Genomic DNA, 15204 nt, shown 5'->3' with positions numbered 1-15204 from the left:
GGCTTTAGCTGTTAGTCTGGATATCGCGAAAGCCTTTGATCGGCTGTGGCATAAAGCACTAATTTCAAAACAAGGTAGTTTTGGAATTAGCGCTGGGGTTGCCTGCAAAATTATGTAGTTTGGGTCGTCAGTTTTCTTAAGGAACGTAGCATTAAGATCGTAGTCGACAGAGCATGCTCTGATTTAAAACCTTTAAATGCTAGTATCATGCAAGGCTGTGTACTATCTCTGACCCTGTTTCTTTTGCATATTAATAATATATTACAGAGATCAGTAATATTCATTGCTATGCGGATGACAGTACAGGAGATGCATTATATAGCAGTCATGCAAAGATCTCGCAGACACATACCGATGAATGCCGGAACAGATTGTGTCTGAATTCCAAACTTCGCTCGATCAAGTTCCAATTTGGCCCGAATGCAATTTTGTACAATTCAACCCTAACAAGTCTGCGCGTTTACCGCAAAAAAGACGCCGTTTGTTGTATCTCGTCACTTTCAGGGCACTTCCATTGATAATAAGTCGAGTCTAGGGGTTCTTGGCGTTGATATATCTAGCAGTTTTGCGGTCATCTGGAGGAAAAAGCTAAGATAGCTTCCAAAAAGTTAAGAGTGCTCAGTAGAGTGAGACGGTATTTTACGCCGGAACACCGCCTTAAATTATGTATAGCTCAAGTTAGGCCACATATGGAATTCCGTTCTAACCTAATGAGCATAAGCGCCACAGGACCAGCTCCTTCCATTAGACCACATTTAAGTCAAGCGGCTCGAATTGTTTTTAATTATTGACGATCAGCGCCTTACTGTCCGACTCAATTCACTGAAACTGCATGAAGATGTTGGATTTCTGTGCATTTTCTACCGAATTGAGCATGCGGAGTGGTCTGAGGAAATATTTGGATTGATGCCTGCTGCTGATTTTCACCACCGTACAACCTGCCATGAACTAAAATTTCATCCCAACCATCCGGACGAATGGTGGTCTTCCACCATGCGTTTTTCAATGCACTTTCTTCCACGCACAACTACTCTTTAGAATCAACTTCCAGCAGCAGTTATTCCGGAATAATACGATATCATAACCTTCAAGAAAAAAGCATATTCCTTTTTAAAAGGCCGGCAGCACACCTGCAATACCGTTGGTATTGTGGTGATCATGCGGTAGTCACTTACCATCAGGTGAGCCGCATGCTTGTTTGCCTCCTGTGTTGTAAAAAAAATCGCCAGCCAATCAATTCATTAATTAACCTATCATCACACCTACCCAATCAACTAATTAGTCAAATGGTTAGAAAATCGACTTGTTATTAAGTCAGTTGGGTCGACATTGATCCACCTACCAGTTACTCGGTGACGATCATTCTCATGTACAAAGTTAGTATTAAAGGGACGTAGGCAGTATAAAATAAATATCGCCGATGGGTAATACGTAAAAATGCCAAATATACGTACGTTATTTATTTACCTCCACCTGAATTACGACTTCAAGTAGATAGATAAACACTTTATTTGAACCATTTATGAGCCACGCAAATTAACAAATGAGTTCATACAAAATATTAATTACACTTTTTTTAATATAAAACAAAAGATAAAATACGAAAATATATTTTCGTCATGTGTGTCGCAGTGACCCAAATACGAGTGACTACAGGAGGAGTTCGAATTCGAACTTTTCTCAATTTCGTAATTGATTTGAATGCACGATTTAAAGGTCTGGAGGCCAATTCTCGTGGTGAATGCACGAGAATTGGCCTCCAGACCTTTAAATTCCTTAGGATGGTCAACTTTAGGAAGAGGAGTAATTAATGCCTTTTACCATTGATGAGTTGAAAGAGATGAAAAGAGACAAGTATAAATTAGTATAAAAAGTAGCCAATGTTCCTTCTTCATCCAAAATACTACGTGTAAACCAAATTTCATGACGATCGATGGAAAGAGGTTAGAAACAAACACATTATACCATTACTTTAAGAAGGATCTGGTTTTATTGTCATAAAAAATATAACCTATGGCCTACCAACTGGCGAGCAACTCTTTTTTATTTTATATTTATTTGTACCTATACTACGAAATGTATTCATTTACATTTTCTTCAACAATCAACTTCCGAACCCTTTTCTTCGACGGAACAACTCTGCACAGCGCTACTCTTTGTCATCGCGATTAAGGTATAATAAAGCGACTTCCATATGGCCCACGGTCAAGTACGAATGTAGCGCCTTAACATATGTTTCCAATGCAGATACAAATGGGTTCTTCTCCCCATTTCCCATCAAGGCCAAATAGTTAACACCTACTTAAATATAATACCATTTATACAAAATGTATTTGTTGTACAAAATTGATATTTATTATGTCTGTGTTTATTTCGTTCATTCAATACGCACCATCGACTAATTAATATTTCTTATTTGAAAGTGCTGACGTAAAACTAATAAAATACACTTATTATGTACAAAGTTGTTAAGTATTACGTAGGTGTCGATTGTATGGAAAATTTAATTTGTGACTAACAACAACTCTGCCCGTGAGAGGAGAGGTCACTACGATTACTTGGTCAAAACAATTATTTCTGACACATATAGTCGTTGGGCTCCTTATAATACGGTTGAACACAACGATGGCTGGTTCGTCCGTTATACTCGTGAACAGGTGCTTCTTTACTTGCTCCCACGTCGGCACCCGAGCTGCCTGATATAGAAGTTCAAAAAGTTTAAAGTTTGCTCGAGATAGATTAAACTTAAATCATCTGTGTTCCGTATATTTGTATATTATTTGTGTTGTGACCAGTGCTGGACACGGCCGGCCAGGAGGAGTTCAGCGCGATGCGCGAACAGTACATGCAGTACAGCAATGGCGACGGCTACTCGGTCACCGACAACCATAATTTTTGTACAAATGTATTACAAATGGATGCCAAATCAGTGTTCAGATATTTTTTTTTACAACACAGTGGGAAAACGAGCATGCGAATCACCTGATAATACGTGACCACCGCCGCCCATGATCACCCACAACACCAACGGCATTGCAGGTGTACTGCCGGCCTTTTAAAAAGGAATATGCTCTTTTCTTGAAGGATATGATATCGTATCGGTTCGGTAATACTGCTGCTAGAAGTTGATTCCAAAAAGTGGTTGTGCGTGGAAGAAAGTGCCTTGAAAAACGTACGGTGGAGGACCGCCACTCGTCCAAATGGTTGGGATGCAACTTTCGTTTGTTTCATATTTAGTATTAAAAGATTTTAGTGGTATTTAATTATTTTTATGTTAAATATATAAAACAAACAGTTCAAAATTTAGTTTTAATAAAGTACATATCTTCATTTTCTGTTTTATAATGTCAGTAAAATCTTTTTTAATAATTTAATTTCTTTAATAAATTTTTGGTGAAATTGTTTTACTTTGAGCATCTATTTTGTAACTGACAATTTTATTCTTAAAATGACATGCAGTTATATATTATTTTGTATATTAATATATTTCAAATTTAGTTTGCAACAAGCTTTTAGACTTACGAATATTAGATGTGTTTGTAAGGTTTTTATTTAACGGCTTTGTTTTTTTTTTAAATTTTTGTCTATCTACACTTCTACATCTACACTAATATTATAAATAGGAAAGATTTGTATTGTTGTGTGCTTACTTTACATTTAAGAATAGATTTTGTTACATACATTAAATTAAATTAGATCTATTGTAACAAACGTTTTGTTTTTTTTTATACAACTTTAAATGGCAAACAAGCTGGCGGCCCATCCGATGGAAAGCGATAAGCGCCGCTTATAGACATGAGCAGTACCATGGACATACCAGAGTATACTGTTTCGCCCATGATACTCCCCCCCCCCTCATGCGTTGCCATTCTTGAGGACTCATATGTTACTCCTCTGTACCCTGTAAATTCACGCCATATCCCACCCTTCAAACCGAAACACAGCCATGCAAACACAACTGCTTTACGGTTGAAATACGAATGGTACAGAGGTACCCAAGCAAACGACTTTTGTACAAAGTCTCCCTCTGGCGATTTATATCATTTATCAATAAATGTATATCAATAATATTCAAAACAGAACAAGAGCAATCACATACAAAAAAAAGTTATTAAATTTTAGATTGGTACAGAACCGGAGGAATATTACGGAAATCTTATTTCACCGCTAAGATCAGCTAGGTAACTGCTTTCCATGTGGATATTTCATCATTGACGGCAGTTTTAAAACTAATTAAGTAATCTTGCCACCTGTTGGTTGTAATCGCCTCCAGTTTGAGGTGCATACCTCGACGTAATAAATGCCACTTTAACGAGAGATATGCTCTTGAAAAAGGATTGTATATTTTACGAAATATTGTGTATAAAGAAGCGTTCTGCGCAATGAGTATTACCGAGAACTAAGCGACGCGATAAGAAATTTTTAACTCGACCGGGTACAGTCTCGTCATCCTGTAGAAACAAAGGATTGGTTAGTTACTTCAATCACTATATGACAACTGCATTTTTTTTAATGGATAATAATGGAATGGTAATCCCACACGTGCTATCGGTATACACCGGCGGGGCACCAGTAAAGGATGACAGGTGAGGATGAAGTAGGTCAGTTAGCCCATCGTGACGAATTCGACAAGAATTATTCACGATGGTTTCCAGGGGGAACCACGTGGAGGTTGATCTAATAAGGCACATTGCTAGCAATGGGGTTGTCAAACTCCATTGCTAACAATTCCTTTAGCATCCTAGACATACTGCATTATTAACTGTATTGTTAACTAAATAGTTCACATACACAAATCAGCGCGATTTGAGGAGTAAGTTTAAATTATTAGGAATTGTTCGGATTGATACCTGCTGCTGATTTTCACCACCGTACAACACGCCACAAACTAAAATTCCATCCCAACTATCTGAATGAGTGGCGGTCCTCCACCGTACGTTTTTCAAGGCACTTTCCTCCACGCAAAACCAATCTTTGGAATGAATTTGAAAACAGACCAGCGATTCACAATAAAGAATAAATCTACTGATCTTTAACGAGTATAAACAATAATTCCGGATTTATATTATTGGTAAGAACTTTCTGATACCACTGTAATAGCTCCTCACGATCGAACTCGAGACCTGACGCCGATATCATCAGTACAAACTTATACCGCTTAATTAGCAAGATAATTGCCTGCTTGAGTCAACAACAATATAGTAAATGACACTGCCTAAATATTATTTAATTTTGACTCGTTTCCGGATCAGTAAATATATTCTTTCAGTAAATAATTTCTTTTTCTTAACGTTGGTTTTTTTTTTTGATGGATGAAAATGGAAGCTCCACCTGCGCTACCGATATACGCTGGTGGAGCACCAGTAAAGGGTGATCGATGAAAATGAAAACAGGCCAGTTAGCCCATCATGATGAATTCATCAGGGATTAACCATGATATTTTCCAAGGGGAACCGCGAGAAGGTCGACCTGGTTGGATATATTGCTAGCAATGGGATTCTCAGTCTCCATTACCAACAATCCCATTCCCCCCTCTTAACGTTGGTTGTCCCTGCATCAGTCTTCGGTAATGCTAGTCTTTTCTTCAGCTTCACAGCTTGTTGAGGCTGTTTTTTTTTTAATTTGCGGGGCTTAACTTATGTGATATATAAAGTCCTTCTTCATCAGTTTCAAACGAATTAGCTAAAGAGCCTGCAATAAGAAATTGCGGCAAATAATCAAGGCTAGTGCTATCCCTCTCGCGAGCTGCCTAAGCGCCCGACGGTCGTCCTTGAATCGGAGAACTGTTAGATATCATTACTAACAATACTTTTCCTACCAAAATACTTATGTTATCTACTATCTATCATCACGTGGACGAAACCAACGCAACTAGTTATAAATAAATACTTAAAGCCTATGTTACGTCACAATTAGCAAATATATAATATATAGCGTGAGTGCCGGCTGTCGCTTAGTACAGTGACAACCTTCTCCAGCCAAGGAAAACAATGTGAGTATCCAAGTACACAGGCGGCGGGCGGCTGCCGCTGTCGCTGCGGCTGCGCTGGCGCGGAATGTGGCGGCCCCTTGCGGTAATATTGTCGTGCTCATGTTAATATAATGCTTCTATTCTTGATGACAGTGCGACCTTTTTTATACCACTGAGGTGGCAAACAAGCATACGGCCCACCTGATGGTAAGTGGTTACCGTAGCCTATGAACACCTGCAATACCAGAGATATTACGCGTGCGTTGGCGACACTGAAGAAACCTCTTTACCCCCTTTTTGAAGAACCCCATGCTGTAAGCTCTTGGGAAAACCTCGAGCTCATTCCACAACTTGAGTGTTCGTGGGAGGAAACATCTCTGAAACCGCGCAGTACGCGACCATTGAGGCTGTAGGACATGAGGATGAACACCCTATATATGGCGAACCGTACGATGGTAGCAAGTGGCTGTGGGCATCATATTGAACAATTCCTCTGAGCACATTCCGTTGTACAAGAGGTAGAACACGCAGAGTAACAAGATAAATCTCTCCTAAGACTTAAGGGTTCGATACTGCTTGTGAGCCTGGGATCATCGACAATTCTCATAGCTAGTCGTTGCAATGAGTCGAAGGGTTCAACCTGGTATTTAAGACAGCAGTACTCCATGTGGGGCCAGAGTTGCGATTTGTAGAGCATAACTTGATGGTTGACATGGCAGAAAATATAAAGAACCCGATGATTAAAACCATTTAAACAATCATATATATAAAACTTCTTATCTCGAGTCAAATAGCTTAAGCTTATAGCTTAAGTGTTGTGACGTTGGTTTACAGGGGGACAATTTCATATATTGTAATAACCACCTCATAAGCTCAAACAAAATCCTTTTACAATCGGCAGAAAAAATATACAAAGGAAAAAATTATGCCTATATTTGGGCGAAGAACTGCTCCATTATGGTGCGCTGTGCTTGACATAACATGGACATAACAGAGTATAATAGAGGAAATATATCGTAGCAAATCTCTCCTAAGACTTGAGGGTTTGATACTGCTTGTGAGCCTGGAATCATCGACAATTCTCATAGCTCGTTTAAAGATTAAAGATTTTCAGTTACAAATAATTAATATTTTACAATTATTCTTGCAAGATTGCAATATAAAGTCCTGCGCTGCTAGTGAATGGATTCAACACGAAATTAAACACACGTCACGCATTGTTCGACTTGTGTTTGGTAAAGTGTTAAAATCCGTCCAGGCGTGAAGTATTTCATGACATTTGAAGGACGTTTAATTTTTCCGATGCAATTTTACTCTGGACTCGATATATCGCTCGAAGTTAAGAATAGATGATAAATTTACCTAGGAATTCTAGATTACCAGAAATTGGAAAAGATATATTTCGTAAAATGGCTATCAAGTTGGAAGTATAAAAACGTAACTATGGCTTTACAGTATTAAAGTTTTAGTATCACCCCATTCAGACGCCAACTGAAGTCGTGGATTTGTTCTCTGACGCAAGTGTTCTCGCTGAAAAATATTTATTCATAGGTCATGATGTGTAGATAATTTCTAAAACTGATTATTTAAAACCATCGTTGATTTTATTATTATGACAATAGCGATAACAATAAGAGTAAGCTAAATGTAAGATAATATTTTTTGTTTGTTACCGTCAGGTTGGTGTTCCTACTGCTGTCAGTTCTTGGCACCGCCCAGTTTGCGGGAGCTCTCCTGCCGAGCTTCTCGATGCCTGTTGGAGTGACTCTTACAGGTAATAACAGGCATCTATATCAGCGTTTGACCTATCTTAGACTGTCTTACACCCAATTATATTTAAAGTTGAGAAGTTACCTAAAGAATTTAAAATTAAATGTAATTAATAATAATATCGTGATCCCTCAATCAAAAATCAAGGGATTTTTAGTGGATATCACCATGCCGTATGAAGAGAACCTCATGAAAGCCAAAACCGGAAAGAAGAGTAAGTATCTAGACTTGGCTCACGAGGTGACCGAAATGTGGGGTTTACATGCACCGAAATCATTACAATCGTCCTGTCGGTGTACGGTCTTATTCTAACCAGTGTGAAACAATAGCTCAGACGATTGGGATTCCAAGGTTGCTAATTCCAAGTAAAGATACAGAAAACGGCACTTTTGGATACTGCCGGTATAACACGTCGGTTTCTCTCCCTGAGGCCCTAAACGCCGGCTTCTGCCAGGGGTTGTGGCGTGGAGGACCGGGTTATTAAATTTCCTAAAATATGGTTAAGTGCATTGATGGTAAGTGGTTACCGTAGTCTATGAACCCCTGCAATACCAGTAAGTCTTAATCCACAAGTCGCTCTTATACACTTCTTCTGAGCTATGAGTACCTTATTCATAAGTTTAAAGATTCTATACATCAACATTGACCTAACGTAACCATGATACTGTGTTTATTCATATATTTTCACTATGTATGTTAATCTTTTGAGTCTGTTGTCTTTACGTAAGCAAGGTGAATAAATAAACATTGATGTATGTATGGTATATGCGACTGTAATATTGACTTAAGTCCTAATGAAACACTACTCATAGTTAAATGTATATTAATAGTGAGTAAATAATGACAGATTAATTCTATTACTTAATCTTGTTTACTACCTCTTTATCATTCTATTATGTTTGTGACTCTAATATAGTTTCCGAATGTAAATGTCTGCTGATAAGAAACTAGAATAGATTCGGCGGTTACTCTTTTAAAATCAATGTGTTACGTGATATTTACGTCCACTGAGTCTATATTTTTTTTATACCACTGAGGTGGCATACAAGCATACCGCTCATGTGATGGTAAGCGGTTACCGTAACCTATGAACGCCTGCAACACCAGCCGCTCGTTGTCGACCCCGAAGAAACCTCTTTACTCCCCTTTTAAAGAATCCTATACTGTAGTCTTTTGAGAAAACTTCGGCAGGGAGCTCATTTCATAACCTGTAGAGTATGAAGATGCCGTACAATGGTAGAAAGTGACCGTGTCATATTTACCCATGATAATATGCATACACAAATTTATTTATTTTTGACCACACATTGGCAACGTGATTTCTCCCTACTCTCGTTGCCAGCGACAGTATCAATGAGTAGCAGCTTCTCTTCGATCCGTGGTTACCCTCCCTATACCCCTTCTGAGTGTTATCATCTTATATCCGTGCTCATGACGAGAGATTTCGAACACTTTTGATAAATGCGACAATAATGTAATAGGTCGGTAAAAAGCCAATTATTTTAGTTATTGCCTTTCTTTTGTAAAGACTTCAATCAATGGCTTTCTTTAGGTTTTCAGGAAATATATCTTGATTTAATGACTCATTAATAATATATGTTAATAGGTGCTATTATGTCAGCACAGGACTTAGTTTTTTTTTTTTTTTATTATATATGCATTTTTCAACAACTTACTGTTTATTTATTTATTGACCAAAAGAAGATATAGTGCAAAAGGTGGACTTAATGCTAATAGCATTCTATACTAGTCAACCTATATTAGTATACTGTTTAAAACATTGTATATTTCCATTAGGTTTTTTACGTATATACACGTAATATATACATACATATAAGACATATGTCTTAACTTTCTTTTATTGCTACACGATATCTTGTATCCTTTAATAAACCATTTAGGAGCAGAAATATTCTTCCTTATATTTATTTTTATAAATGGAAACTATAATTCATGCTACGTCACAAAGTTATCTTGAAAATTCACTACCTACAAACTATATCTACTTTATCTAAAACATCTTGCCATGATAGGCTTAACAGATAATCTCTGAACTTGGCTATATTGTCCTGACTATAAGGAAGCCAAAGAAATTCTTGCATATTGTTCAACTTTGCTTGTCTCGTCCGTTCACAGTACATTGTCCATCATCAACTTCGTAATGCCCTGGCTCTGTTTTGGCGGTACAGATGGCGAGGAGTTCGAGTACATAGTGGTGGGCGCGGGCGCGGCGGGCGCGTCGGTCGCCGCCCGGCTCGCGCTCGCCGGCGCCAGCGTGCTGCTCGTGGAGGCGGGCGGAGACCCGGACCCCATATCCTGGGTATGTTATGTAGTCTAACTTTGTTTAAATATGACATCATCAATTCGCTTCACAACAGCTTACCAAGCTCACATCACACAGGCATTTGAATTATTCCATAACTAGTGAATCTATAAAAGTATTTAAGTATAAGCAAATATCTGGTCTCTGTCGATTATCTAAAGGTAGTCTGTAAGAGATTTTCCTAGTGCTAAGATCATCTTTTACACAAGAGTTAAATAAATAAATAAAAGAAAAGATAAAATGTTTTTAAATTTAACTGATTAACAATATGATTTAATTATGGTACATAAAAGTAGATATGAACTATGGAATCCCTCGCAGACAAAGTAGCAAATAAAAGCTAGTAGATATACCAAACAATTACTGTTTTATACAGGTACCAGCTGCATTCGCAGCGCTAGTGAATCCAGCCATGAACTATCAATATAAAACAATTTCTAACAACGTGTCGTGTCTGTCATCACAGAACAGACAATGCCAGGCCCATCGCGGCAAGGGTCTCGGGGGTTCCACCAGCATCAACTACATGATGTACGTCCGCGGTAACCGACACGACTTCGACGAGCTGAACATCACCGACTGGTCCTGGAAACAAATGGAGCCTTACTTTTTGCGTTACGAGGGCTTGCAAGATTTGAATCTTCTTCCCGCATCTTCCATACCATATCATAATACCACGGGTACTATGAAGATAGGATTCTTCGAAGACTCTAAAAATCCGTGGCATTCGAGAATTATTGGTGGATATGAAGCGCTTAATTTCCCTCGTAATCCTGATGTCAATGGGGTATCTCAAATTGGAGTTTCTCGAATTATTGGATATACATATAGAAACGAGCGCATGAGTACTGCACGAGGATATCTCGGAAGAGACGATGTGAAGAGGAAACTGAAAGTGGCCAAGTACACCAGGTGCACAGGAGTCATCATAGACGATGACAATGTGGCTCGTGGCATTACGGTCGTTCATGGACCTTCTAATGCTACATTACGACTCTATGCGTCGCGGGAGGTTATATTGAGCGCGGGGGCTCTCGTCACTCCACAACTACTTATGTTGTCGGGCATCGGTCCTGCTGATCATTTAAATGAAATGGGTATACCAGTTCGCGTAGATCTGCCAGTAGGCAATAATATGACAGATCACGCGCTGGTGTCAGTTTTTATTAAAGTAAAAGAAGAATTAAATTTATTGAAAGATATTTTGAATACCACTGAAAAAAATAGTTCGCTAGCGAGTATATTATTAACTCGAGGTGGATCTGTCGGCGTTACTGATGTAGTTAGTTTCATGAACACTTTGTGCTATGATTTTGATAAACGGCAGCTCACCGGAAACAGTTCCGAGTGTGAGTTGCCGACGACACAATACATTCATCTGTATGCAGATAAAGGTTTGCTTGCAATCGGGGGGCCCGAACTCAAACTCCACCTGAAAATTTTATGACTCTGTGATTAATCAATTAAGTGAAATTAATCAAAATTATGCTCTTATAACGGTATCGCCCATAGTTTTGCAACCAAAGTCTAGCGGTACGGTGCGGTTGGCAAGCGTGGACCCGCTTCAAGCGCCTGCTATTTTTCCTAATTATATGTCTGATGACCGCGATGTGGAGGAGATGGTACGCGGTATTCGGATTATTGAGCAGATGATGGAAACGCCGGTGTTCAAGGCTGCGGGTGCGTCACTAGTGCGGTTGGAACTAGAAGGCTGCCCCGGCAGCAGCCAGCAGCAGGACTCGGCCACATACTGGCGCTGCTATGCGCGCCACCTAACATACACCGTGTGTCACGCGGTGGGCACGAACGCGCTGGGCCGCGTGCTAGACGCACGGCTGCGCGTGCGCGGGGTGGCGCGCCTGCGCGTGACCGACGCGGGCGCGCTGCCGCGGCTGCCGCGCGGTAACCCCGCCGCCGCCGTCATCGCGCTCGGCGAGAGGCTCGCAGACTTCCTTCTAGAGGATAATATTGATTAATGTCGTCATTTGTAAAAATAATAAAAAATTATGACGTGTGTTTTGTTTCTAATGAGTTTTATTGTATTTATTGAATGAATGAGTATACGAATACTTGTTTCACATCCGTTCTACAATAAAAATCCTTCGTCGGATCGTATTCGTGTGTGATGCAAATTAAAGATTTATTTATAGCAACTGAAATTTTTCCATCATAGAAGAGTTACTAAAAAAACATGTGTATCGACTTATCCAATGTGGAAATAAAAGGGCTCCATTTCCCATTATCAAGGTCAAATACTTAACACCTAAATAAGCATAAATACGTCTATTTGAATTGTATTTGTAATATACTAGGTCACTCAAAAATTATTGCGAGAAAAAGTTTTTATGTATGTGAGATTGGCCAGTTATAATTTATTTTAAAATATAATTACTTATAAGTAAAAATAGGTACGTTCTAAATTCAAAACTTCCCTCCACATTTTTTGCGAGCTAATTACAATAACGAGTTACACACCAAGAGATTCAGCATATACTGCATGATGTTGATGAATAGACAGGTAGGTTTACACTTGGTACGTAAGACACAAATATATTAGGTAAAGATGTGGATATATTGGTTGTTCACTTTACCATAGTGAAATAGTTAACAGATGTCTCTGATAATATCATTTAAGATTAAAGTTATGGAAATATATATTTAATACACCCCCCCCCCCCCCCGCCCAATACGACAAACGGTGTCTTTTTTGCGATAATGCATAGACTTGTGTCTTCTTAGGGTTGAAGTGAACAAGATTGCGTTCGCCCCAGATCGAAACTTGATCGAGTGAAGTTTCGATTTCAGTCTGTCTGTTCCGGACACAAGTCTGTTCCGGAGCTCATCGGTATGTGCCCGCGTAATTTTTGCATTTTTTTTTTACAACACAGGGGGCAAACGAGCATGCGGCTCACCTGATGGTAAGTGACTACCGCCGCCCATGATCACCCACAACACCAGCGGCATTGCAGGTGTGCTGCCGGTCTTTTAAAAAGGAATATACTCTTTTCTTGAAGGTTATGTTGTCGTATCGGTTCATGACCGGTGTATAATGCATCTTTTGAAGAACCCCATGCTGTAGTCTCTTGGGAAAACCTCGACAGGGAGCTTATTCCATAACCTGAGTGTTCGTGGGAGAAAACATATCTAAAACCGTACGATGATAGAAAGTGGCCGTGGGCCATTGAATAATTCCTCTGACTAAAGACCCCTCTCCTAAGACTTAAGGGTTAGTTGTATACGATGTTTCGAATGGATAGTAGATAATTGTAATTAAATTCTGCTTGACACTAAAAGTGTGGTTAACGTAATTTAAAAGATAATTAAAGGTTAGTCGTGTAGGTCCCGGTATAGAATAAGCCACCCCCTCCTTGCCCGGGGCGACTAAGGAAGCTTATGGGGCGGTGGGGGACAGGAAAGAGAATGGGCAGCAGCGTCCCACCCAAAGCCAAACTGCGGTTGCCAATCCGTCTACCAAGCGTGGCAACTATTGGAAAAAGGAAGGCTCGATATAAATCACTATACTCACCAAGTCTACTGCGGCAATTTAAACAAGTAATGAGCAGCCTACTATGGCAACGATTTTTTTTTGATGGGTGAAAATGGTATGGTAACCCCGCCTGCGCTAACGGGATACGCTGGCGGAGCACCAGTGAAGGGTGATCGATGAGAATGAAAACAGGCCAGTTAGCCTATCATGACGAATTCATCAGGAATTAGCCATGATAGTTTCCAGAGGGAACCGCGAGGAGGTCGACCATATGGCAACGATTGGTTAACATTCTTCTCCCGGAGGAAAGGGATTATTAAGAATAGGGTCTGTCTGCCACATGCTAGCAATATACTCTATCAGGTCAACTTCTAAGCGGTTCCCCTCGGAATTATCGTAAAAAATTATTGTTTAATTCGGCACGATGCGTAAATTGTTTAACATAACTATTTCATCCTCACAGATCATACTTCACTGGAGCCCTGCTATTGTATACCGTTGGCTCAGGAGGGCTCACTGTTTTCACCCATTAAGAAAAATAAAAAACAAAAGAAAATAACATGAATCCTCCTTCATTCATTACATACGGTTCATTACATACAGTTAGTAATGTCAACAGAACTAAAGATTCAAAATTACTTCAAAATCGGTTCAAATAAATTTGATCCCAATTTAAATTATAAGATTTTACCTAAACAAATAAAGTAATATACATATATGTAAATTTAATAAATCTATAATAATAAAAAAATGACGTCGACATTTCACGATATCGTGGACGTCCACAGCAAAGTATAAAAGCGATCATTTTCACGACATATCGTGAACTGCACAATAGTTCGTGCTTCCACGTTGGAAGTTCACGATAAATCGTGCACGAATAAAAGCGCTTATTGTCTTATCCAGTGTTACTGGCCGTAATATCTCGTATTCCTTTTAATAACTGTCTACAGTCTTAAAGCTTGCAGCTCTTGCACTTTTTTATGAGTAAAAATATAATGATAACACGTCATAAACCATTAGTTAACACTGGCAACATACCTATAGAGGACGTAACTGAGACTGAAGGCAGGTCAGTTGTCATTAAGTCGATCAATAATGGCGATGGTCTCCAGAGACCGAAAAAAGTTAACCTGATAGGGTATACTGCTAGTAATTGGGTTAGTAACTTATGTGGACCTGGTAAAAGAGAGGACACTGTTACTAGTAACTGTTCAAAATTAACCTTTTTACATATATTATAGTTTTTTTTTTTTTTTTTTTTATAAAAAAAAAAATTAATAAACAATTGAAATAGAACAAAATATATACATACAATACGTCAAGTCAACAGACGACAATTTTATCTTACAATTAATATAATTAAATAATACCTATATACAACAAGAACCAGCATATTTTACAAACATAATTAATAAATAGTAACAGATTAATGATAAAAGAATTATATTAATCCATGATACATGCTTTTCTTACTTGCAAATATACATACAAGCAGCATAGTCAGCTAAAATTGCATCCCATTCTTGTCTGGCGTTGCTGTACTTAAGTAAAAAGAACAGTCTATGATAAATACTTACGTCAAGATTTTGTTTTACTAATAGAAGTTATTAAAGTAAATATTGTCTAAAATTAAAAAGAGCTCTTATTAAC

General features: G+C 38.7%; 1 protein-coding gene across 1 annotated transcript; it reads left to right on the top strand.

The window, feature by feature from the left end:
* Nucleotides 1–7419: 7419 nt before the first annotated feature.
* LOC113510456 (ecdysone oxidase-like) lies at nucleotides 7420–12040 on the top strand. Its single transcript, XM_031910191.2, is given in 4 exon segments — nucleotides 7420–7745; nucleotides 9931–10061; nucleotides 10441–11505; nucleotides 11507–12040. Coding segments are annotated over 4 exon segments (1755 nt in total). The 5' UTR covers nucleotides 7420–7720.
* The last annotated feature ends 3164 nt before the right edge of the window (nucleotides 12041–15204 follow it).

This window comes from Galleria mellonella, unplaced genomic scaffold (genome assembly GCF_026898425.1).
Source record: "Galleria mellonella isolate WM207_F2 unplaced genomic scaffold, CSIRO_AGI_GalMel_v1 utg36, whole genome shotgun sequence".
Lineage (NCBI taxonomy): Eukaryota > Metazoa > Arthropoda > Insecta > Lepidoptera > Pyralidae > Galleria > Galleria mellonella.
Note: the sequence above shows the minus strand (reverse complement) of the source record. Positions and strands in the feature narration are given on the sequence as shown.